The sequence below is a fragment of the Macrobrachium rosenbergii genome, chromosome 16, assembly GCF_040412425.1.
Source record: "Macrobrachium rosenbergii isolate ZJJX-2024 chromosome 16, ASM4041242v1, whole genome shotgun sequence".
In the NCBI taxonomy this organism is placed as follows: Eukaryota; Metazoa; Arthropoda; class Malacostraca; order Decapoda; family Palaemonidae; genus Macrobrachium; species Macrobrachium rosenbergii.
In genome coordinates this window covers 5,062,801-5,088,708 of record NC_089756.1, presented here as the reverse complement: position 1 = coordinate 5,088,708, position 25,908 = coordinate 5,062,801, and the positions used below count along the sequence as shown (strand labels likewise).

The 25,908-nt window shown below is 45.7% G+C and overlaps 1 protein-coding gene across 6 annotated transcripts in view; it reads right to left on the bottom strand.

Moving 5' to 3' along the window:
* The window catches only part of LOC136847064 (ankyrin-3-like), a 52,871-nt gene that overhangs the window by 12,956 nt on the left and 14,007 nt on the right, over positions 1-25,908 (bottom strand). For 5 of the 6 annotated variants that reach the window (XR_010855606.1, XM_067118330.1, XM_067118325.1 and 2 more), the window contains 4 exons: positions 5,767-7,494; positions 4,225-4,436; positions 3,270-3,543; positions 1,865-2,072 (listed from right to left, as the gene is read on the bottom strand). Coding sequence is in view for 5 of the 6 variants with exons in the window: in XM_067118330.1 (XP_066974431.1) it covers positions 1,865-2,072; positions 3,270-3,543; positions 4,225-4,436; positions 5,767-7,494 (2,422 nt within the window). In the remaining variant the exon portion in view is untranslated. The remainder of the gene's footprint in view (positions 1-1,864; positions 2,073-3,269; positions 3,544-4,224; positions 4,437-5,766; positions 7,495-25,908) is intronic. The other variant, XM_067118331.1, reaches the window with a different exon arrangement.

Sequence of the window (25,908 nt, the reverse complement as noted above, 5' to 3'; positions counted from 1 at the left end):
TTGTTGCCGTTCACTACAACCTATTTGTGTGAATCAGGGTTTGCATCCCTAGCTTCCATCAAAACAAAAAGCAGAAATCGGCTGCAGCCTGAGCATGATTTAAATTTAATCATGTTCATTTTGTCTCTTCTTTTTTTCAGCCTTACAGCACCTCTTACAAGAAAATTATACTTGTTCTTTGCTTTTACAGCCCACAGTCAGTAATACAGTAACATGCAACACATACATTATATAGTTATAGACACTGCATAATACCAGTGGAGTCACGGTTATGGCTGGAGAAGCATGATTGGAGTCACCTGCTAAAAACAGTTGGGAACCACTGCTCTAGCAGCTGGATAGGTAGGACGTGTCCCAGGTGTGTGTGGTGATTTGCCGGCCAGACACTCGTCAGATCCGGCAGTGGCGTACCAAGGATTTTTGATTGGAGAGGGCCAAACAGGCAAGACAATTTTCAATATTGCACAAATTTTTTATGACTAGCCTATATATATATATATATATATATATATATATATATATATATATATATATATATATATATATATATATATATATATATATATATATATATATATATATATATATATATATATATATATATATATATAAGCATTAAGCTACAAACGTCCTTTAATATCCAATTCGCTCTACCTTGGAAATAATATATTTTCATATAAGTTACCGAAGGGGAATTTTTTAGTTGATAATAAGTTCGTCGTCCCGTGGGCTCGAACCAACGAAAGACAAGAACTCAGGACTACAGTGACACCTTTACCCACACGGCCAACAAGTGAGGTATAAGTTGTTACCGACTCCCACCTAAAAATCCCCGTCGAACTCAGGTATTTGTATTTAGAATCGACATAAACCCACCTCTGCCATGCTGACCATGTAGTGCGTTTGTCGCATGCAGCCATATTATGACTTTTTATCACATCACCGTGATTCATATACAAGCATTAAGCTACAAACGTCCTTTAATATCCAATTCGCTCTACCTTGGAAATAATATATTTTCATATATGTTACCGAAAGAGAATTTTTTTAGTTGATGATAAGTTCGTCATCCCGTGGACTCGAACCAACAAAAGACAAGAACTCAGGACTACAGTGACACCTTTACCCACACAGCCAACAAGTGAGGTATAAGTTGTTACCAACTCCCACCTACAAATCCCCGTCGAACTCAGGTATTTGTATTTAGAGTCAATATCAACCCACCTCTGCCATGCTGACCATGTAGTGCGTTTGTCGCATGCAGCCATATTATGACTTTTTATCACATCACCGTGATTCATATACAAGCATTAAGCTACAAACGTCCTTTAATATCCAATTCGCTCTACCTTGGAAATAATATATTTTCATATATGTTACCGAAGGAGAATTTTTTTAGGTGATAATAAGTTCGTTGTCCCATGGGCTCGAACCAACAAAAGACAAGAACTCAGGACTACAGTGACACCTTTACCCACACAGCCAACAAGTGAGGTATAAGTTGTTACCGACTCCCACCTACAAATCCCCGTCGAACTCAAGTATATGTATTTAGAATCGATATCAACCCACCTCTGCCATGCTGACCATGTAGTGCGTTTGCCGCACGCAGCCATATTATGACTTTTTATCACATCACCGTGATTCACTTACAAACATTAAGCTACAAACGTCCTTTAATATCCAATTCGCTCTACCTCGGAAATAATATATTATCATATATGTTACCGAAGGGGAATTTTTTTTAGTTGATAACAACACATAACATAAATGCAGCTAGGAAGAAATCTCATGGCTCTGAAAGTGTGATTTAACAGAAGGCTGAAACCTTATATGGAGAACATGGTACTGCAGCTGGACTTACCATCCACCAGGTGTAAAGTTCTTTGGCTAATAACACTCCTGATGTCAAGACTAACGCTATCCAACAGCCTCGTTTTACAATCACAGAAGAATTACAGTCCATAAAGTTCTCCTGCAGTGATGCGAGTTCCACTGACATGTTGTGAGAATTCAGGTGGCAAATTTCCTCCTTTGTCATATTACATTTGTTTTGCATATGATACCAGTTGCTGCAATAAAATAAAATGCGTATTAATTTCTTGCTATGCTGGAGCTGTTAACAATGTCTTGAGTAAAGTGCCTTCTTGTTCTTTTTCTGGTCGATTCATCTGACAGTCTCAGAGGATTAAAATAAAGATTATCTTTTAAACACAAATATCAATACCTGTATACAGTGTAAGTGATATGGCACGTTCTGTTATGCATGAATGTCAGATATACTCAGGCCATCCATGAGACTGCAGTGTTCCCAATTTTGTATGCTTGTACCAAAAGTCTCAGAATCACAGCAAAACATGTCATGAAAGTGAAGTGATAAAAAACTATATAAGAAAATGTCATAAAGTTGTGATAAAGAAACTATGTATGGCAGAGTGAATATGCTAAAGAGTGCACGAAAACAGGTTATCATTACAAATACCAACTGCTGTTAGCAGAACAAGACATAACTGATAAATATACACACACGCGCACACACAAAACAATGAGGTATTTAAGATTTAGCCTTCACCACTAACTGCTGACTAGCCAGTACAGTAATTATAGGTAAAATATGTCCCAATATATTAAAATTCAGTTTATCTTATACTATAACCGAAAAATTACAGTAATTTAATTAATCTTATATCGAAACTGAACAAATACACTAAGTGGACTTCTTGAATTAAGCGCTGTACAGAGCGAGAGAAGACAAGCAACATTCAGTAAACACAGAAAACCTAACCTACAACCAAAGATGGGGAAACTATCAGCAAGGTTTACAGTCACAAGGCACACAGCAGGAGTTGGGTGGCTTCTGCCAAACAATGGGTCACAGATGCACATGCTTGGATAGTCACTCATAGCTATGCTACTTCTTTCATCTGCAAGACTTCAGAATGGGTGTGTCCTGAGACAGTGCAACTGAGATTTGGGCTCCATATGATTAACGGGTTTGCTATGAAAAAGTGCAATCTCTTATCACTGGAATCTACTGTAAGGAGACTTAAAAACCACTCATACATGAACCATACCTTTTTTGACAGTCCCTTTTGTGTTAAAAGTCCATTACTTTCACTCATTTTTTAACAAAAATTGCCTTTGCTAGCCTATATGCAAGAATCCTTTGCTCACTTTAAAAATATATATTTTTTTCTGGGCTCAAAGAGATTACAGAACCTACCTTTAAAAGTACTTTGAAAGGAATGCTGGAAACATGAATTACTTACTCTATAACTGCCATGAATAGAGTAATGGATAAGGTGAAGAGAAACTCCAGCATCAGATGTCCTAAGACCATTACACATATATATGACGTCCACTTCTGAAGCAGCCACATATTGATAAGAGGATGGACGAGCATGCAAAGGTGTTGGTGCAACACCATAACTGAAAGAGGGTGATCCCTTTGCCACTTCAAACCATCTTCTGTATACTCAAGCGCATCTGGTCTTATTCTGTGGGTTTTTGAGTCAAATGGACTCTCAGCAGTGCAACCTTCATCTGAAGAGGAAGAAAATTATCATGATGTATATGAAGATTCTGTGAAATAAAATATCATACTGTACTTCCCTTAAAGTGTAAGATAAAAGTGAATATTTGTGCTAACACAACATTCATGTAAGATACCACCCTTCTCCCATACAAAAACAGTTCAATTCACAAGGAAATCTTTGCACAAACAGGAGAGAAAAAAATTCAACTTTGTGCAGACACATTACGTCACACTCATGTATCAATGTTCATCTAAATAAAACCCACGTTATGCACTGATAATCTGTGTTACCAACTGGACTAAAGAATACATTTTCCATTAATACTTGTGGATGTGAAAAACAAATTTGAAAATGAAGCTCCAGGCTATCTAAAACAATGGTTTACTACACATTAACCCCTTATACTGTACTACAGTAAAAATAAGAGACTCTAGCATCACTTGATCAGTTCACTGATTATTTTTTACCCGTTACCTTATGCATGCAAAGTTGCCACATCCCTCATTCACTTACAAACTCAAACACATGGCGGGGACCTTTGCTGGTGGCAGCTGAAGAGCCATCAAATTCAGAGCGGAAAGCGGAAGCTCCAACAAAATGAGTGTGTAATGACATAGTACCTGTACTGCAAACTCAAGGAAGATATAATATACTGTACCATATATGCGTTGTAACTTAAATAGCTTACCTGATGGAATATAGTAATTTTCTTCCAAGAGCCTGAAATCATAAGTAACACCACCACCTGAACTACCAGAACTGGTGATGCAGTGATCCAGGATTTTCAGGGCTAACTCTGGGTAATCAGCTATAAGTTTTTGGAAATGAAGACTTTTTCCATTTTCTCTGGATATGCCATGGTACCACCAACCGCTGTTCACAATAGCATCGACAATAATCCTGTTATTGAAAAAATAAACTAAGATATGGATGAGAAAGGTAATTTTCTTCTACTTTCAGATTTTATCCCAATTTTTTTTCTTATAATGTTCAAATATATAGACTTAACTTTGTTGGTATTGCATAAAACTAATAAAGTTATGGTGATATTAAAAAGAATAAAACTTTTCCAGTTTTTAAAATCAAACCACTGAGTAGTTAATAAAATGAAATTGTGTTTTTTACTCCATTTAAATGGGAATACAGTAAATTAATACAAGATTACAAAAGTAGCAAAGTACCCTGTACAGAAGAGATTTACCTTAGTAAAAGATACATGCAAAGCTATCACTTTAGGATAGCCAAATCCGCAGTAGCAGCAACCTCTAGAAACTCCACAAAAGAGGAAGCCAATAGCACTTCGAACAGAACTTGGGCCCTTGGATTGGCTATTAGTTTATGTCCGAAGATCCGATGATAACACAAAGCACAAAAAGGTGCTTTTTTAACTTAAGAAAACCTAAATAGTACAGTAATCTCATATCCACAAACATTAGCCCTAACACTGTGTAGTAAAACATGTATGCATATGCAGTACTGTATTTTTGTGTGTAAGATGACAGTCTTCGTGATAATCTTCGTGTTTCACACTTACAGTCATCCTGCCTATGGCTAGCCTCTTTCGCCCCTGGCCATGTGCAAGAATGCAAATTGATAGTTAGTTTGTAATACTTCCTAGGATATTGCCAAACTCTACATTCTACATACAGTCTGAGATCAGCGCTCTTTGAAATGTCTTACTTGGTGACTTCTTCCTTCAGCCATCAATTTTGAGAATCCTCCCCTTCATTTATATTCCACCATACTTATAATACTTTATTCTCTTTCAAGAGGTGAGTCTAGTATTTCCTTGGGATCAGGCTCCTAAGAATGAGCTAAATTTATTAGCACACTCGTTTGTTGGTACAAAAGATTTGTTTCCCCATCTGATGCACAGTATCCTAAACACCCAAATTATTTCCTTTAATACGGCACTTTACTCTGCAAGCCTGACCAAAATACTCAAGTGAGCAATGATGGTGAGGGATAAGATCTAAAACATTACTAACACTTTGTAAATCTGAAAACAGATTTACAAAGTGTCTTTTGAACTGTGGTCATTTCTGGTGATTTTTTTAGTTTTCAGTAAGTTTGTACAGTGGTTCCATCTCGCAATCGGGGTAATGTTACAGACATATGCTGTCAATGAACTTTCATTCCATGAAATCCTTTTGACATTCCTGAAAATGCTATGGCTATGCATTCATTAAAACATTAACTTTAAAGAAAACTAATTACATTAGCTACTTACGTGCGATTCTCTAGTATTGCTATGTCCATATACTTCCGTATGTGCTGCGTCATTTCCTTATCTTCTTTAAAAGAAATGTTCAACAAGAGATATTGGAAGATTCTGTCATGTTGAATAATGTCGGCTTCATTCATCGTTGGATTTGACTCCTTGAAAGCTTTGTCTAATGGCAAACTTCCACTGTGATCCTTTTCCCAGCAAGTTGCTTTAGCATTGCTGACCAAAACTTTGCAGCATTCCAAAGACCCTTTAAATGCAGCAAGATGTAGAGCACATGATCCTGTGTCATCCTTACATTTCAGTGGGACTCCTTTCTTTGTTAAAAATTTGACTGCACTAACAGAGCCTACTGAGGCAGCAACATGCAAAGCATTCCTGCCATTCTTATCAACAGCTGTCAATTTTGCCTTTTTCCGAACTAACATTTGTATTACATCAAGAGATCCGTGAAGAGCTGCCAAATGGAGTGGGGTCGCTCTCGATTCGTTTTCCAGGTTGACATCTACGTCTTTCCTCGCTAATAGAACCTCACAAAGTCTAGTGCATCCTTTATCAGCTGCCAGATGAAGAGGTGACATTCCTCCTTTACATGCAATTGTAGGTGAAGCACCTTTTTCAAGCAGCAACATTCCACTTTCTATAGAGTCTCTCTTAATAGCAAGATGCAGTGGTGTACAATCGCTTTCATCTGTTTTGTTTATCAAGTCAGACAAGGCAGCATTATCTAAAAGTATTGTTAGGGATTCTAAAGAGTTTTTCTCCGCAGCAAAATGAAAGACTGCCCTACCTTGCTTATCAATACTACGCAAGTCAACTCCATTTTCAATCAGGATTTGGAGGGAAGCAATTCTTTTCTTGGCAGAAGCCAAATGAACAGGAGCTATGCCCTTTTTATTTTTAGCATTTGGATCAAAACCCATTTCTAAAAGTGCGGACACTGTACTTTCAAACCCACCCATCACAGCATAGTGGAATGCCGTGTTACCATCTTTGTCACTAAAATACTTGTTTCGAAATTCCATAAGTTTGCAACATCTGAGATGACCATGCATGGCTGAAAGTAAAAGGGGTGTCTTTCCATCTCTCAGGCGAGCTGTCAGTTGTTTCTCCCTATCAGAACTGTTCCCGTAGGAGAGCAAAATTTCACAGGCTTCACTGTACCCCTTAATTGCTGCATAATGCAGTGGCAAAAATACATTGTTGTCCTTACTATTTAAATCTGCACCAAAATCTAAAAGAAGCTGCATTATGTTCACACAGTTTTCTTGTGAAGCAATGTGTAAGGGAGTCATGCCTTTTCTATTTTTGTAATTAACTTTCACATTCGGGTGTGCCAAGGCCAACTTACACATCTCGTACCTCCCCTCTTTTGCAGCGATATGAAGAGGTGTGTCACAAGCTTTATTCGTGATATTGATGTCCAACCTGTCATGATTAAGCAGCAGCTGGAAGTTCTGGAAATGGTCCTTGTGAACTGCATAGTGGACGGGAGCTTGCTCTGTTCCATCTTGCAAATTGCAGTCAGCTCCACTTTCTAAAAGAAGCTGTAGAATCCGAGTATTATCATGCTTTACTGCAATATGAAGAGCAGAGCTACCACTCCTGGCGTCTCTACAGTTGATGTCGACACCCTCCTCGATCAGTGATTTGCATTTCTCATAGTTCAGTTCATCAACAGCTTGAAGCAGAGGGGAATTATATTCTAGCCGTAATGTACTTTCTCCAATCCTGAAAAAAATAGGCATAAAAACGTCTGTCCATCAATTAGTGTCAATACAGCAATACTAAAAGAGATTAATTGTTTAGCAATGAAAGATAGCAAATGGCAGAACCAAAACATGTACTGGTAAGTTTATAAAAAAGAATCCGACTCTCTCAGCAAATTTCCAGATCTGACTCACAGTGTAGTAGCGTATGCAGCAAATTTGACCCGAGTATTTTTTGCTTGTAAAAATATGAAACCTTATGCATTTTTGTTCTTTGTCTTCCTCCGATGTAAAAAAATATGGTGTAATTTTTTTAAAATTATTCTTGATATTTTTTTCAACTAGTTTTAATACTGGGTAGAAAACTACCGAAAATCCTAGCGACTGACGCAGAAAATAAAGCAAACAGGGATCAGATCATAATAAAGGGTATATTTTGAACAGAGTTACATAGTATTTGTACAAGCTGTTTTCTTTACATAATTTAGAATTGTTATAATAATTTTTATAGCACATTTAGTTTTTATGTGAATAGTTGTTAATTATCTTGACATAAAAATAAATCTTCTATTTCTTTCAAAGGCTTGCTTCAACGATGACTGAACAGGAACCTATCAGATTATTAACTGTCTGATATGTTAGACTAATGATAGTCTGGTTGCAAAGCCTGAAAAGGCATTATATGTGAAAATTCTGGATTCACCAACTTGTTGGGCTAAGTACAAAGATTCAGAATGCTTGAAAACACAGAAACGGCTGGAGCACATTACACCAACTGACCTGGAGGAAAAAGGTGCTGCTTGGCACACTACATGCTACAAAAATGCTGTTAACAAAACCAACCTTGAAATGGCAGAAAAACGGTATGAAGCCAGTGTTTCACAAGGAACAGCAAGTTTGATAACATCTCCACATGTAGGACGTCCAGCTGGAAAGATTGTAAGAGACCGCATTGTGGTCTTACAGGCACACGTGTGTGTGTGTCATCCATCGGAGAAAACAAGACAAAGCATCCCGCTTTCTCTCTCTCTCTCTCTCCCTCCCGTGCGTCAACAGGAGGGGACCGCTCGAAGGAACGCAACTTCTACCATACAATATTTCTGTCTGTTTCTCTCTAAGCACTGTTGTCTCGATTCATGAACAATCACCACTACTTGCATTGCCATGCAAGCATTCCAATCATGTACTCATAATGTTCCGCCGAATCTTCTGTATCAAACTGTATGAGTGTTTCTGTTTGTAAAGACGCCAAACGTCTCGCCATTTCACATATATTATGCTACTGCACTGTATTCATTAATCTGTCTTAAATCTCATGCAAATCTCCATATGTGGAATTTCCTGGCCTTTCCATTAATATATGTTTTATCATTGTACGTTTATTATGTCTCTCACAATCGCCATCTGTTTGTTTGTCCACAAGCACAGATGTCCGAGACATAATCTCTGTTTTGCCCTGTCTGTGTGTAGAAACTACTTTGCGGCTCGCACCAGCCAATAACAACTTCGAAGATTCTGTACATGCATTCAGTAAGGAACCACCAATAAACTAGACAACATCCAGCCAGTATGTCACTCAGTACTATCCTCACAAGATCAGTGACCAAGCTCCTCAAAGAAGAACTACCAAACATTTTACCAGATCATCTTCTAGGCCATACAGTAAAACAGACCTGTCTAGGGAAAAGGAAAGTAATGCATCCAGTCTGTTTTGCAATAAAGATAATTCAAATGCAGACTTACATGAGTTTGAGACTTTTCGTGTTAGAAAGAAAATAAGAGAAGCAGTCGATAGCAGTAACAATGACACGTGGAAAGTGAAATTACAGCCCAACAGTCCTGATGATGCCAGATCAATGGATATCAAGTATCATACTAGCTGCTACGTTAGCCTTGTACTTGGAAGTAAAAGTGATACCCAGCAGGAAGTACAAACCAGCAAGGAAACCAATGAGCGACTTATTGCTGCACACTTAGAGATTTTCAGCATGATGAAACCTACTCTTCCTGATGGCAAAATACAACAGATGGGTGATATTTGTGATGCATATTGTTGCCTTTTACAAGAACATGGAGTATCCACATCAATGTTACCAAAGTCACCCTGAAGAGATGTTGATGTTGAATTTAGCAGACCATCAAAAATAAAATCTGATCTAGTGTGCTCAAAAGCTACAAAACATGCGGCTGTTGGGGAAGCAGCAGCAACTTCTGAAATTGAGAAAGATGTTCAGATAGTGTATGGCTGTGCCAAAAGAGTACGTGCCCATATTCTCAAATCTAAAGAAAATCCTTGGCCGTTTGGTGGGTCTTTAATGGAAGAAAATGTACCATCTGTGTTGTAGAATTTGATCAAGTGGATCCTAGGAGGTTTCCACTCAGAATTATCATGTGAATTTGATACAACAGGTTGAATGTTTTGCTTAGGAAGTATGTCAATATTGTTCAAACTATCATGTATGAAGTAAAATCTTCTAGGCAAATTTTGTATAAAGCAAAGTCTGTAGGTCATAGCTTCAGACACAGGGCTACAACACATGAAAATCCTCACGTGCCAGGTGTTGGTATAAAAATTCACTCTTCCATACCCAGCAAGCATTTGGTCAATTTCTTCTATGCAAACAGTGTGAGTGTTGATTATGGCAGGGTTCTACGTGTAGAAACAAAGCTGGCAGAGGCTGTGCTATGCCAGATGGCAGAAACAAATGTAAATACATACCAGCTGATATGTCACAGGCCAAGACTATATTCTTTGCTATTGACAACACAGACTTTGCAGAAGATACAGTGGATGGAAAGAATACTGTACTTGGTACAGTCTTGGCGGCATTCCAGCAAAAAGGCGATCAGGATACACCAGTGCATCCAAGCCTGCAACTAGAAGCACCAGGTGTCAGTACGTCACTATAAAGAACCTACCAAGCATCTTATGTGACTTGTTACTTTGTCCAGTAAAGGGGAACCCAAAGCCAAAATAGTTTAAAGCACATGCAGTTTCAAGTATCTATGATTGGTGCAGTTCTTCAAGAGCCTGAAGAGAAAGATATGATCTGGCATATTGCTTGGGCAATTTGCAGGTCAGTCAATCAACAATCTGAAGCCATCAGTTTGTCTTCAGGAATGACTGATGCAGACAAAGCCAGTTCTTTTGGTAGCTTTATGAATAAAGCCACAACTGAGATGGAAAAAGTCCGCATTCCCACGTGGGCAGGGTATAATTCACTGATATGCAAAGATCAGCAACCACTTACAAAAGTACATTTTTACCTATCATTGCAGACCCTGCTAATGAATGGCAAACATTGTTCACAGCTCTGAAACATGCACAGAACATTAGTGCCAGGGTAGTTGGCCAAGAACAGAAAACCATCATCACTTTGGACATGGACTTATACCTGCGTGTTCTCAAGCTGCAAATGTTGATTCCAGACTGGAAAAACAAATGGATCTTACATACTGGAGAATTCCATACAGTTCTCTGTGCTTTGTGTGCACTAGGATCAGCCATTGAGAATAGTGGCATTGATGACTCATGGGTAGAATCTGGTTTGTATGGTCCAGCAGCTGTAAGGCAGACCCTAGAGGGTAAACACACGAAAAAGGCATTAAAAGCTCATGCAATTACAGTTTAAGTTTTGTATGATTTACTTTTTGAAGGATGTGGACTGTCACAGTTGCAAGAGATATGTGAATCAACCATACAACACCTGAGTGATACTACCAATAATGTTGACTATGAAACAGCCAAAGAACCTCACAGGAAGTTTACACTTGCAACTGCCAACTTAAGTTTCAAAGAAAACTTAGCTTCATTTTGCAACAAACAGTTGTCATCAATGTTCAAATTACCAAGGAATATATGGAGAACTTTCAAAGCATTTTGTTGTTCAGTCGTGCATCTTGTGCGTGCAGAAAACTGGATAGCTCACTTGGCATCTTTGGAAAGAATCTGTCCACTTTTCTTCCACCAAGATAGGCTCAAGTATGCACATGTCTCAGGCTACTTGGCAAGAATGCACAGTCTGAAAGACAGTGATCCTGATATTTGGCAGGAATTCACAAATGGCAATTTCTGTGCGAAAAAACTGGGTACCATTTACAAGTATTGGCATTGACCATGCTCTAGAGCAGGAGAATCAGAAAATGAAAGTTCTTGAGGGCTACAAGGCATCAAGCAAAAGCCAGAAACACTAACTAAGTTTTTTCTAATTGTCCCAGAGATGCCTCGCTTATCTGAAGAAGCTGAAAATTCAGAGGGTATGACTCATCAGTCACGGATGTAGCATCATGAACTTTCACTGAGTGTAACCAAGAGAGATTTCACCAGAATAGAGCAACTGAAAGCTGTGTTGAAAGAATCCAATCCATTTAAGTTTCAGGATGACCAGTTGTTGAATATCATTACAAAGTCAGTTATGCCGCAGTCAGTACAGATGAATATTCTTCAACGAGAAGGGAAAGGGAAGAATCCATATTGCTCCTTTATCAGGGAAAGGATACATGGGTCACTTAGCTCATGGGAGAAGATGCCAAAACAGAAGCTGAAAAGTTGGAAGTCTACAGCTAAAACAATGACAGTTGTTCAAAGAAATAAAACCACTGAACTGAAAGAAAATTGCTCTTTGTTTGCCAGAATGACTATAGCTGCCAGAATACGCCCAGATATTGGCATTAAGGAAGCAGTAGGAAAATATGAGTTTTAAGGCATTTCAAGGGCTTTGTTTGCCTTTGATGGCCTCTTCTTCCCATGCAATGATAAAAGCAAAATCTTACAAATATTATAAGAGGTGCAAAATAATGAACAGGTGGACATGTACTGCTGGTTTATTCAGAATGCAGGCCGCTTATAAGACGGCGTGCAGACATCACACCGGGAATACAATAGAATACAGGTGACCTGAGGTCAATTACTCTTGGTGTTAATTATAATAGGTAAATACAAGTAACACAAAAGCTGCGGGGGCGACGGTTCTTGCGGAGGGCACTGCATGGTATTGTCGACGGCTTCCTCCAACAGGGTGGGCTTGAGATGGTCAATAGACACCCAGTCGTCCTTCCCGTGCAGGGCCAGCCGGAATGCTTTGGTGTTCCTCTTGAGCACATGGAAGGGCCCCCTGTAGGGCCTGGTTAGTGGAGGGCAGACGGCGTCGTTCCTGACGAAGATGTGGGTGGTGGAGGACAGGCCAGGAGGCGTGAAAGGTGTCAACCCATCGTTGTACGTCCGCTGGCAGGGGGCGAACTTCCCGACTATGTCGTGGAGCCTCTGGACTGTCAAGTTGTGGTGATCCCCAGTGATGAGTTCACCCAGGACTATGAGGGCTCCCCATAGACTTTTTCTGCTGCAGACGGGTCGCCGCTGGCTCTGGGGACGGTCCTCAGCACGAAGAGGACCCAAGGCAGCTGGTACTTCCAATCCTCGGCGGTGCAGCAGGCCATAAGGGACGCCTTCAGGGACCTGTGGAATCTCTCCACCAATCCGTTGGCTGCGGGGTTGTAGGCGGTGGTGGAGTGGTGAGAGGTCACCAGCAGGCATGCCAGGGCGGACCACAGCTCGGACAGTGGTTATGTGGTCTGGGACACCAAACTGGCTGATCCAGCTGGAGAGGAGGGCCTCGGCGCACGCACTGGCAGTGGCTTCCTGCATGGGTGTTGCTTCAGGCCACCTGGTGGAGCGGTCAACGATCATCAGGAGATATTTGGCCCCACCTGATGGAGGAAGGGGGCCTACCACATCTACTTGGATGTGTCCAAACCGCCTCCCCAGCTGGGGAAACTCGCCCACCCCCATCTCGGCGTGCCGCCCTACCTTGCTGGTCTGGCACCGGATGCACTGCCTTGCCCAAGCCGTCGCGTCCTTCTGCATACCGTGCCAGAAGAACTTCTCTGCCAACAGCTTGGCCATCATCCTGCCGGAGGGGTGGGACAGCCCACGGATGACATCGAACACCAGACGGCGGTGGGAGGTGGGAACCAGGGGGCAGGGTTGGCCGGTGCTTACGTCGCTCAGCAGTGTTGGCCCCCCAGGGGCGAGGGGCACGTCCTTCCACTTCAGCGACGTGATGGCGGTGCGGAAGGCTGGAGTCCCTGGGTCGGCGGTCTGCTCCCGGGCGAGGTCCTTGTAGTCGATCCCGAGCTGTACTGTGTTGAGCTCGATCCTGAGGAGGGCGTCCACTACAGGGTTCTTCCTGCCAGGGAGGTACTTGATCGTGCAGGTGAACTCCACGATGGCCGCGAGATGCCGCTGCTGCCTGGAAGACCATACGTCCCCCTGCTTTGTGAAGGCGTGGACCAGCAGCTGGTGGTCAATCCAGATTGTGAAGGGCGTACCCTCCAGGAGGAACTTGAAGTGACGTACCCCCCCGATACACTGCGCAGAGTTCCCTGTCGAAGGTGCTGTGGTGGGACTTCGCAGGGCTGAACTTCTTGCTGATGAAAGCAATGGGCTGGGGGGCTCCGGTGATGACCTGCTCCAGGATGGCCCCACAGGCGGCATTGCTGGCGTCTGTTGTCAGCTGAAGGGGGACATTGGGGTCCTGGTGGGCCAAGGTAGTTGTCTCGGCGAATGCGGGCTTCTTCAGGGAAAAGGCCTGTTGCTGGTCGGGTCCCCAAACTAAGGACTTCAGGTGGCCCTTGAGGATCTCCGTCAGGGGGGCCATGGTGTGCGCGACCCTGGGGATGAACCTACTGTAGTAGTTGACCATCCCGAGGAATTCTTGTACGGCCTTGATGGAGGTAGGGGTGGGGAACCTGGTGACGGCTGCGACCTTCGATGCGAGTGGATGGACGCCCCCTGGGGATATCTCATGGCCCAGAAAGCTAACTCTTTTGATGCCGAAGGTGCACTTATCAAACCTGACAATGAGGCCGTTCTCCTGCAGGCACTGCAGGACCTTTCAGATGTGCCGCAGGTGTTCTTTGGGGGATCTGGAAAAAATTAGAATGTCATCTACATAACAGACGCAGAAGTTCAGGTCCCCCAGGATGCTGTCCATCAGTCTCTGGAAGGTTGCCTCACGTTCCTCAGGCCGAAGGTGGAGAAGGCGAAGACGTAGGACCCGAAGGGTGTGATGGTGGTTTTGGGGATGTCCTCTGGAGCAACTGGTACCTAAAAGTAGGACTTCAGAAGGTCTAGTTTAGAAAATATTTTGGCCCCGTGAAAAGAGGCTGTGAGATCTTGCATGTTTGGAAGATGGTAATGGTCTGGTTCAGTTGCGAGGTTGAGCCACTTGTAGTCACTGCAGGGTCTCCAGGAGCCATCCAGTTTCTGCACCATGTGGAGGGGAGAGGCCCACAGGCTGGAGGCCTTCCTGCATATGCCCACCCACTCCATCTCGGAGAAAGCGTCTTTGGCCTCCTGAAGGCGCCGAGAGGGGAGTCTCCGGAACTTTGCTCGCGTTGGGGGGCCCTTTGTTTTGATGTGGTGATAGATTCCGTGCTTTGCAGGGGCCCCGGGTACCTGGCACAGTTCGGGCTTGAAGATGTCAGGGAACTCCTTTAGCAGCTGGGCGTACTGGTGCGGGACGACGGAGTAGATGGCAGGCGCGCTGGGGAGGGACTGGCAGGAGTCGGTGTCCAATAGGTGTTTGCGACCGACGTCGACTGCCAGACCGAAGTGGGCGAGGAAGTCCGCGCCCAGGAGTGGGGTCATTACGTCCATGGCTATGAAGTTCCAGCTGCACCTCCGGCCGAGGATGGAGATCGACAGGAGCCTGGTGCTGTAGGAGAGGATGGGGGACTCGTTGGCGGCCATCAGGAAGGCAGCCGGCTTCCGGCAGGCGTTTGCAGTCCTCTCGGGATGGCAGGAACACTGATCGGACGGCCCCAGTGTCGACCAGCATCATCCTGCCGGAGATGGTGTCACGGACGTAGAAGCCTACTGGTTTTAGGCTCCTGGGTTCCTCTGCTGCCAGGGCGGCCTGTTCTGTTGGCCGCCGCCTCCCCGTTTTTGGATGGGCGAACGAGCAGGGGGGTTGGAAGTTCCGGGCATCCTTGCCATACCGCTGGTGGTAGTAGCAAGGCCTGGGTGGATGCTTCTTGTGGTGGTAGGTTGGCCGCCTGCCAGTGACGGCGCTTATCTCCTCCTCCGCGCTTTCCTCCGGCTGGAGGGAGCTGATGCAGTGTGTGGGCATGGATGCCCGCTTCGCTGCCCTTGTGGAGTCCATCAGTTGCTGCGCCGTCTTGAGTAGGTCTTCGAGCGGCATTGTATAGGGCTCAAGGATCTGGGTCCGGACCTCTGGGAGGAGCTGATGGAGGAGGATCTCCCTTGACAGGCTTATCTCCAACTGCCTGCCACTGCTGTCCGTCTCGGGAAAGGTGAGGAGGTCCTGGATCACGCCCCAAGTCTCCAGGATGTTCTGGTCATGTTGAGGGTTGTTCACGAGATCAAGGGCACGGGCGGCCCTCTTGGAGACCGGCAGGGAGCAGGTCTCCACGAGAGAGGCCTTCAGTTTTGGGTAGGTGACGGGACGTGCGGCAGACATCCACGGGACGAGCTTCCTGTAGACTTCTTCCGAAAGGGCGTTGATGACGGTGTCTGCCTGCGGGACCTTGTCGGTAAGTCTCGCCAGCCTGAACTGCCCCTTGACCCTGTAGAGCCATGATGACGGGTTGCTTTGTGTGAAGGGCGGCAGATTTATGGCGAAGGCAGACCTTGTTTGTTCCGTCAGGACGGGCAGCTTGTGGGGAGCGGGTATCGGCGTGGAGGAGCGCGCGAGCCCAGGTGTGGGGAAGGCCGCGGGCGGATTGTATGCGAGGGGATGTCCGCGTCCGTGAAGTTCGCGCGGTTAACTGTATGTGGAGGGAATGTCCGTCCGTGAAGTCCTGTATGTGGGAGGGAAGTTCCGTGAAGCGGTTAACTGTATGTGGGAGGGAATGTCCGCGTCCATACTCACTATTGCCCTCTTACTGGGAGTGGGTTACTCGTGTCAATACACACTTGGGAGCACGCCGTGTGTGTCCGCTAATGACGCTGATGATCTGCCGACAAGAGTCAGCACGCCCAAACGCTTTGTTAAAGCGCCGTGTTTAGTCCGTTAGGGGCAAGGGTAGTTCATGGAGCCAAGACTAGGTCGCCGTATGAGTCCGCTAATGGCTCCAGGAACCACTCCGGGGTCACCACTATAAGAGGTGCAAAATAATGAGCAGGTGGACATGTACTGCTGGTTTATTCAGAACGCAGGCCGCTTATAAGGCGGCGTGTGGACGTCACACAGAGGAATACAGTAGAATACAGGCGACCCAAGGTCAATTACTCTTCAGTGTTAATTATAATAGGTAAATACAAGTAACACAAAAGGTAAGTTAACAAGAACTGACACAACAATATTCTAACACATGCAAAGAAAACAGGAGCAAATGAATTAGTAGTAGATACGTATTTACATAGATAAAAATGTGGCTATTTTTGCTTCACCTTATCTCGTAGGAGTGTTACCGTAAAAAACGGGCAGTTCACCATAGAAAACCAGCTTAGAGGGGACTTTACAATATTAGAGAATTTGCCTGAGAAAATGCAGGTAGTGGTGAAGGAAGGCCAAGAATCTGCAGAGGAAAAGGTGGTCATCATAGATGCAACGATGATCGTTCAGCAACTGGCAGCCACAGAAAGACGTGAAAAGCTGCAGGGAATTTGCTGAACTGTACACTGAGAGTCTTGAGAAAAGATCTGCCACCAATGATGCCACGCATCTTGTATTTGACCATTATGAGGTTGACATCTCACTCAAGCAAGCTACCAGAGATAGCCGCGCAGGAAAGGTGAAGGATTCTAAAAGCTATGTTTGTATGGACACAACACAGATAAGGACTCTATCTTCTTTCATCAGTAACACAAAGACCAAAGGTAGCCTTTCGGAGTACCTGGCTGAGAAGGTCTAGAACACTTCAGGAATGAAAATAAAACAGTCATTGTATCTACCCAAAGATGTGTTTGTGCTCGCACTTCGCTGTTTCCCTTAGGGTAAGGCCACACCGGACGCGGCAAGCGTTGAGGTAGAGGCACAACTTGGGCGGGAGAGCAGCGTCAAAGCTACACATGGCCACACCAAAAACGCCACCCTCCCTCCCACGCATCACTCTCAGCAGTCGAAGCTATCCTTCTGTGCAAGCACGTCATTATCGCATTTGGGTAGGAAATTGCTTTTAATCGAAAACCTAAGTGCTAAACTTGACGATAGACTATACAAAAGAGTGTGGATTCACGATTTCAATAAACAGAGAAGGGAAAGAAGTGAATTTTACAATTTATATTGCCAGTCTCGTTTATACGAAGAAAAATTTTATGAATATTTACGTATGACTCAACGATCTTTTGATTCTTTGCTTGCAATAGTAGAAGTCAGGCTCACAAAACAAACGACGAACTATAGGCAACCCATCTCTCCCGTAGGCCGGCTACTAAACAGTGCTTTAAACATGAGGGAAGCCTTCTCGAATTTTTCACTGGAATTGGAAGAGTTCCATGGCAAAATGATTTAGCCTTACCAGGCAATATAATTGCGGCAAATATGACATAAAGTTCATAAAAATTCATTGTCGCTTATACTTTCAGAATTAACTAGTATTTGCATGACATACATTGTTAAAACAAATGAAAGTTTTTCATTTGAAATATCCCTACTTCATCTTTTAGATTTTGTCTGGTTATCTTTCCAGCTTCATGCATGGAAAAATCCCCCTCTGTCTTTCTATATATATATATATATATATATATATATATATATATATATATATATATATATATATATATATATATATATATATATATGTATGTATGTATGTATGTATGTATACACTAAAACGGCACACTACAATTTTAACTTACCATCAAAGCAGTTGATTGCTTATATCTTCCCAATGCCTTTTTTTTTTTAACACAATGTTATTTTTGTGGAGTGGATCACGGGGATCCCACAAAGCTCTCCTCCGAAACCCCTCCCCAATTAATTCTTCTGTCGCCATTATGTCCAATCACGACCGACTGAATACGTGAAACTTCGGCAACTGATGGAAATGGTGTGGTCTTGGGTGAAGACGCCGGGAACCACCGCGGTATTTTAAAACATGTTACATCGCTTGGCGGTAACTGCAGAGGGTTGAGTCTTCCCTCTGGCCTGGTATGGCCACTCACATAAGATACGTTACATTTCAAATCGCCGCGGGAACCTCTTCCCTGCAACCTCCACGCTTGCCGCGTCTGGTTTGGCCTCACCCTTACAGTTCCTGTTGCTCTAGGAACTGGAAGGAAGCAATATGTTGTGGCTTCAAATCCCATCTATAAAGCTCTTGGTCCTGAGTCTGCTGCAGCTCTTCCCAGGTTCCACTGTTTTACTGGTTGTAACACCACTGGGAGATTTGCAGGTAAACGGAAAGCAACATGTTGGCAAGCATTCCAGAAGGCTCCTACACATGTTAAAACTGCATTTATTCAGCTTGGGAAAACAGACCGACCAACAGATGATACCAAGGCAGGACTTGAAGAGTATATGTGCAGAATGTATCAACCTAAATCTAAAATCAAAGATGTGAAGAATCTTTGATGGGAAATATTCAGAAAATCCCAAGCAGAAGCAGAAAAGCTTCCTCCAACTAAGGCAGTGTTGGAACAGGCAATTTTTCGTCTTCTTGCCAAGCGATGGTCTGGTGCCATGAGACAGAAGCCAAACCTGTGATTCCTGCTCCAGATTTATATGGATGGAAGAAAGAAGGAAATACTTTGGAACTGTTATTAAACATCTGAAACCAGCTACAGTTGGAAGGTGTAAGGGTTCCAACTGTTCATGACAGAAAACATCCATGACATGCACTGAAATGTGCTCACGTGAAGCTGTAGAAGAAAGTTGTAATAACAAAGAGTATAGAGAAGTAAAGAGAGGGCACTCGTGCCTCCCCTTTGTAACTGCGGGCGACTGTGGCGCCTCTACCGGCGGGCGCGTAATTGGAGTTGGAAGATGTCAACAACATGACGGGGACAGTTCTGCGCTGCAGTTAATCGCTGTAATTCAAGAAAGAAAAGACCTGAGCTACAATTTTTTTCTATTTCCCAAAGACAAGGAAAGGCGAGTGATATATTTTCAGTTACATTTTGTCAAAACTAAGTTCACACTAACGAAATTATGAGATATGTTAAAAGTTATTCTCTCCTCGTTCCTTTGACCAAAGAGTATGTAAAGTCATGTTGTACAATCTCTGCTGATCATGTTTGTAAAGTCACAACATCGGCGCCAGCGTAGTGTTTCGGCGGCGCCATTAATTAAGTCTCCGCTGAGCATGTTTTCTTTGGTGACTTCCCATTTTCTTCAAACTCAATTAGTCACGCCTAAAACGTGCCAGGTCACGCATTTTTAATCATTTTTACTTTATGCGTATTTATACAAATGTCACACATTGTGTATCACATGTTTCTTCATTCACAGGCATCAAGACTGTATCCATATTGTAGTTCTGTATGTTTTGTATTGTAATTTGTACTTGTTCACTGCATATTATTGTTTATTGTTTCAACCTCAGGTCACAGTCAATTCCATTGTCTCTCGCGGGCCGGCGTCAGTCGGCCGCTATATAAACTGCCTGGATCTGTAATAAAGTAGCAGTAACTTTTACCTGCTCGTTTCTTTGACACCTTACAGTGGTGACCCCCGGAGTATCCCGGAGCCATTAGCGGACTGACACGGCGACTTAGTCTTGGCTCCAGGATTTCTCCAAAACGCTCTTAGCGGCCTAAACACGGCGCTGTAACCAGCGTTTGAGCGTGCTGATTTACCTACCTCCCATCACACCCGCGCCCGCCCCTGCATCGAGGCCCTCCCGCAACTCCACACCAGCGTCCCAAACACACGACGGCCGGGCAACACAATCGCGGGCCGCCCTCACCGTAAAACTGCCGCCGTTTACGCAGGGGAACCCATCGATGTGGCTGCGCAGGGTGGAGAGCCACTTCAGAATCGCAGACCTGACGGACGAAATCCTACAGGCCAACACAGTGCTCAATGCCCTTCCGAGGACGTGTACAGAAAACTCATCTCGCGAGTACCCGAAACACACCCTCACATACAGCACCACAAAAAGTTCCTCCTCGAAGCTTGCTCCTGCCCATCGCCGAGCGGGCCGCCCGTGCTATCGACCTTGCCATAAACCCACGCCACGACCTCAATTCAAGAGACGCTTGGAGCATGGTCGTAGATCTCCTGTCACTACCAGACTTGGGTGGCACAAAGAAGCGGCAGGAGATAAGCTTCGCACGGGAAATCTACCTTCGCCAACTCCTCCCGGAGGTACGCAACCAGATCGCTCACCCCTACACCATGCCTATCGAGGACCTCATAGAGACAGCGCAACATCTCACAGACTCCGTCAAGGCTTCACGGTGGCTAAAACCGGCCACACAGCCGGTCAGCTCCGTCCAGCCTGAAGAGGACGTAGAGCAGCCCGTCAACGCCATCGCCAACAGACGTCCACCGAACCACAGCAGATGGAGGTCCCCGGGCTTCTGTCGCTACCACAAGTGGTTCGGAAAGGACGCCCGAAACTGCCTGCCGCCCTGCTCGTTCACCCTTCAAAAAACGGGGGTGGCGGCGGCCAGCAGGACAGGCCGCCATGGCAGCCGAAGAACCCAGGGCCTCAAAAACAGTAGGTTTTTACGTCCGCGACACCGTCTCCGGCAGGATGATGCTGGTCGACACAGGGGCCTTTAAATCGGTCTTCCCAGGATCCAGAGAGGACCGCAACCAGACACCAGACCGGCCGCTTTCCTGACGGCCGCCAACGGAACCCCATCCTCTCCTACGGCACCAGGCTCCTGTCGATCTCCATCCTTGGCCGGAGTTACTCCTGGGACTTCATCGTCGCGCGGACATAGGAACCCCACTCCTGGGGGCCGATTTTCTGGCGCACTTCGGCCTGCTAGTCGGCGTGAGGCGCAAGCGCCTCCTCGATACCGACTCCTGCCGGACTCTCCGTTAACAGCGGGACCCAGACCCACCATCAGCGCCGTCGCCCCCACCAGTATGCACACCTACTGTCGGAGTTCCTGAGGTATTTAAGCCCGAGCCGCCAAGTCCCGGGGCCCCAGCCAAGCACGGCATATACCACCATATAACGACTAAAGGGCCCCGACACATGCGAAGTTCCGCAGGCTTCCCCCTCAGCGCCTTCAGGAGGCGAAAAAAGCATTCGCGGAGATGGAGTGGATGGGCATCTGCAGGAAAGCCTCCAGTCCATGGGCCTCCCCCCTCCACATGGTGCAGAAACCGGACGGCTCCTGGAGACCCTGCGGCGACTACAGGCGGCTCAACATTGCAACAGAGCCCGACCACTACCCTCTACCCAACATGCAGGACCTCACGGCCTCCTTTCACGGGGCCAAAATATTCACTAAATTGGACCTTCTTAAATCTTATTTCCAGGTACCTGTTGCGCCAGAGGACATACCAAAGACAGCCATCATCACGCCCTTCGGGTCCTATGTGTTCGCCTTCTCCACCTTCGGGCTGAGGAACGCCGGGGCCACCTTCCAGCGGCTCATGGACAGCATCCTGGGGGACCTAAAGTTCTGCGTCTGCTACGTCGACGACATTCTCATATTTTCCAGGTCTCACAGCGAACACCAGAGACACATCAGGGCAGTCCTCCAGCACCTCCAAGAGAACGGCCTCGTCGTCCATTTTGACAAGTGTACCTTCGGCGTCCAGAAAGCAGAATTCCTGGGTCACGAGGTGTCTCCGACAGGCGTCCGCCCTCTTACATCGAAAGTAGCAGCCGTAGCCAGGTTCCCGACACCCACCTCCATCAAGGCCGTCCAGGAGTTCCATGGGATGGTAAACTTCTACAGGCGGTTCATCCCCGGATCGCGCACACCACGGCCCCCCCTGAAGGAAGTCCTAAAGGCCAACCGAAGTCCCTGTCTTGGGGACCCAGCCAGCAGCAGGCCTTTTCCCTGACGAAGGCCGCCCTCGCCAAGGCAACCGCCTTGGCACACCAGGATCCCAAGGCCCCCCTCCAGCTGACGACAGACGCCAGTAACTTCGCCTGCGGTGCTGTTCTGGAGCAAATCATCAACGGCGCCCCCCAGCCCATCGCCTTCTTCAGCAAGAAGTTCAATCCCGCAGAGACCCGCTACAGCACCTTCGACAGGGGACTCTGCGCGATGTACCACGCAGTTCGGCACTTCAAGTTCCTCCAGGAGGGGACGCCCTTCACAATCTTCACAGACCATCAGCCACTGGTTCACGCCTTCACGAAGCAGGGGGACGCATGGTCTTCCAGATAGCAGTGCCACCTCTCAGCCATAGCCGAATTTACCTGTTCCGTCAGGTACCTCCCCGGCAAGAAAAATCCCGTAGCAGACGCCCTTTCCAGAGTCGAGTTGAACACAGTGCAGCTTGGTGTAGATTACCAGGACCTTGCCAGAGAACAGGCCGCTGACCCAGAAACCCCAGCATACCGCACCGCCATCACATCCCTCAAGTGGCGGACGTGACCCTCGCCCCCGAAGGCCCCAGCCTGCTCTGCGACATCAGCACAGGTCAGCCCCGCCCTTTGGTTCCAGCCTCACGCCGCCGCCAGGTATTCGACATAATTCACGGCCTCTCACACCCTCCAGCAGGACCACGGCCAAACTGCTTTCAAAAAGTTCATCTGGCACGGGGTGCAAAAGGATGCCATGGGCTGGGCAAAACAGTGCCTGCAGTGCCAGACCAGTAAGGTGGGTCGTCACACGCAGTCAGGGGTAGGCGAGTTCCCACAGCCAGGGCGCCGCTTCGGCCACATCCACATCAACGTCGTCGGACCCCTTCCCCCATCAGGCGGATCCAGATACCTCCTGACAGTGGTAGACCGTTCGACGAGGTGGCCCGAAGCCACACCCATGCAAGAAGCCACCGCCAGCGCATGCGCCGAGGCCCTGCTCTCCAGTTGGGTTAGCCGCTTTGGCGTCCCGGACCACATCACAACCGAGTTGTGGTCTGCCCTGGCTCAACTGCTGGGAACCACGCACCACACCACCACAGCATACAACCCAGCGGCCAACCGCCTGGTCGAACGGTTCCACAGGTCCCTAAAGTCATCCCTCATGGCCCGCTGCACCGCCGAGGACTGGAAACATCAGCTGCCTTGGGTCCTCCTCGGGTTGAGAACCACCCCCAGAGCCGACGGCACCCCATCTGCAGCTAAACAAGCCTATGGGGAACCCCTCGTGGTGCCGGGAGAGCTCGTGATGGATGAACGCCACTCCCCATCACTGCAGAGGCTCCGCGACGTGGCTGGCAAGTTCGCCCCTTGCAGGCGCTCATACATCGACAAAGCAACCACCTTCATACCGCCACAGCTGTCATCCGCCACCCACGTCTTCGTCAGAGTCGACGCCGTCCGTCCACCACTAACCAAGCCCTACAGGGAACCCTTCCGGTGCTGGAACAAAACAGCAAGGCGTTCCAGCTGGCACTCCCTGGCAAGGACGACTGGGTTTCAGTAGACCGGTTAAAGCCCGCCTTCCTGTCGGAGAGTCCCGACAGCGACGCAGCACCCCTTCCGCCCAACCGCACTCCAGCACGCCCTCACCCCCGCAGGCGCGGCCGCCCCAGGAAGGGACCGCCCAACCAGCAGCCTCACAGGCGGGAGACCCCTCCGTTATCTTCAAGGAGCCGCGGCACCCTTCAGCGTCCCAGCAGAAACAGGGATTAGTCAGACGCGTCCCTCGTCTTGGGGGGGAAGTATTTGTAAAGTCACCACATCGGCGCCAGCGTAGTGTTTCGGCGGCGCCATTAATTAAGTCTCCGCTGAGCATGTTTTCTTTGGTGACTTCCCATTTTCTTCAAACTCAATTAGTCACGCCTAAAACGTGCCAGGTCACGCATTTTTAATCATTTTTACTTTATGCGTATTTATACAAATGTCACACATTGTGTATCACATGTTTCTTCATTCACAGGCATCAAGACTGTATCCATATTGTAGTTCTGTATGTTTTGTATTGTAATTTGTACTCGTTCACTGCATATTATTGTTTATTGTTTCAACCTCAAGTCACAGTCAATTCCATTGTCTCTCGCGGGCCGGCGTCAGTCGGCCGCTATATAAACTGCCTGGATCTGTAATAAAGTAGCAGTAACTTTTACCTGCTCGTTTCTTTGACACCTTACATGTTATTTGTAAAGTTCCCGCTGAGCAAGTTTTCTTTGATGACGGCCCATTTTCTTTGTACCTACAATTCGTCACATTTGGCGGGCCAGGTCACGTAAATTCAATTGTTTAAACTGTGTATGTAATTATCTATCTGTCCATCAATCATGTACCGTGTATTTCTTCTTTCGCAGGCATCAAGATTGTATTCAACTTTAAGTCTGTCTATTTTTACATTGTAAATTGTACTCGTTCGCTGTATTTATTATTAATTGTTATCGACCTCAGGTCACCCTTACTTCCATTGTCTTCTGCGGCTCGACGCCAGTCCACTTTTACCTGCTCGTTTCTTTTGCACCTCTTATAAGTATACTGTATTCTAAACTCTCTGCTCTGGTTGTTTCATTCACCAATTCACCATGTTTTGTCTAGACACTACAATGGTTACTGAGTGTTGTTGTAGCGAATCAGGCATTCTCTTACTGCTCAAGATATTTCATATAGCAGTGTTTGTTTGTTTAATTTGATTTCCCCAGAAACTCTCAGAATCATAATCGCTTAGATTTCTTCTTTCTCGATTCTTCTTTGGGTGGTCTTCTTTCTTGATTCTTATTTCTTGTCTCTTCTTCGTTGTCTTCTTCTTGCATTGTCACATTATTCTTCTTCTGCTCCTGTTGTCACACAAGCTTTCTTGTAAAAATTGAGCACTGGTGGTGTAGCGTGGTATGAGGAGAAATGTGCAACGTAAAAGTTTAAATTATTTAATTATTATATATCTAATTAATTAATTAATTTGGTGGATATAACACCCTTCTGCAAGCTGTCAAATGCTCATGACGAGGAATGTATTGTGTGTTGATTTAAGGGTACTCAGACTTTGTTGAGAAGATGGACCAATTGTTCAACTGTTTCAATAGTGGAACTCGTACCAGTAATGCAAAAATGCGACATGCCACGAGTCTGAAATCAGGTCACAAGGAATTTCTAGTTAACTGCCCCACATGGTTGGATGGTATCAGATCACTTGGTCCACGAACGCTGCCTTGTCTCTCTGGATGGCAGATGGCAATCAAAGGTCTGTTACAGTTGTGTGATGAGTTGCATTCAAAATACAAGCTGTCTTACCTATTAACCAACAGACTCAGTCAAGATTGTTTGGAGAATTTATTTTCAATAATTCAGGGGAAAGGTGGGCACAGGGACAACCCAGATGTATTTCAGTTCAGGAGTGCATTCCGCCAAATCATGGTGGATGCCATTATGGTTCCAAGTGCTGGTGCTAACTGCCAGGAAGACATTGATACCTTCTTGGTAACTCTGA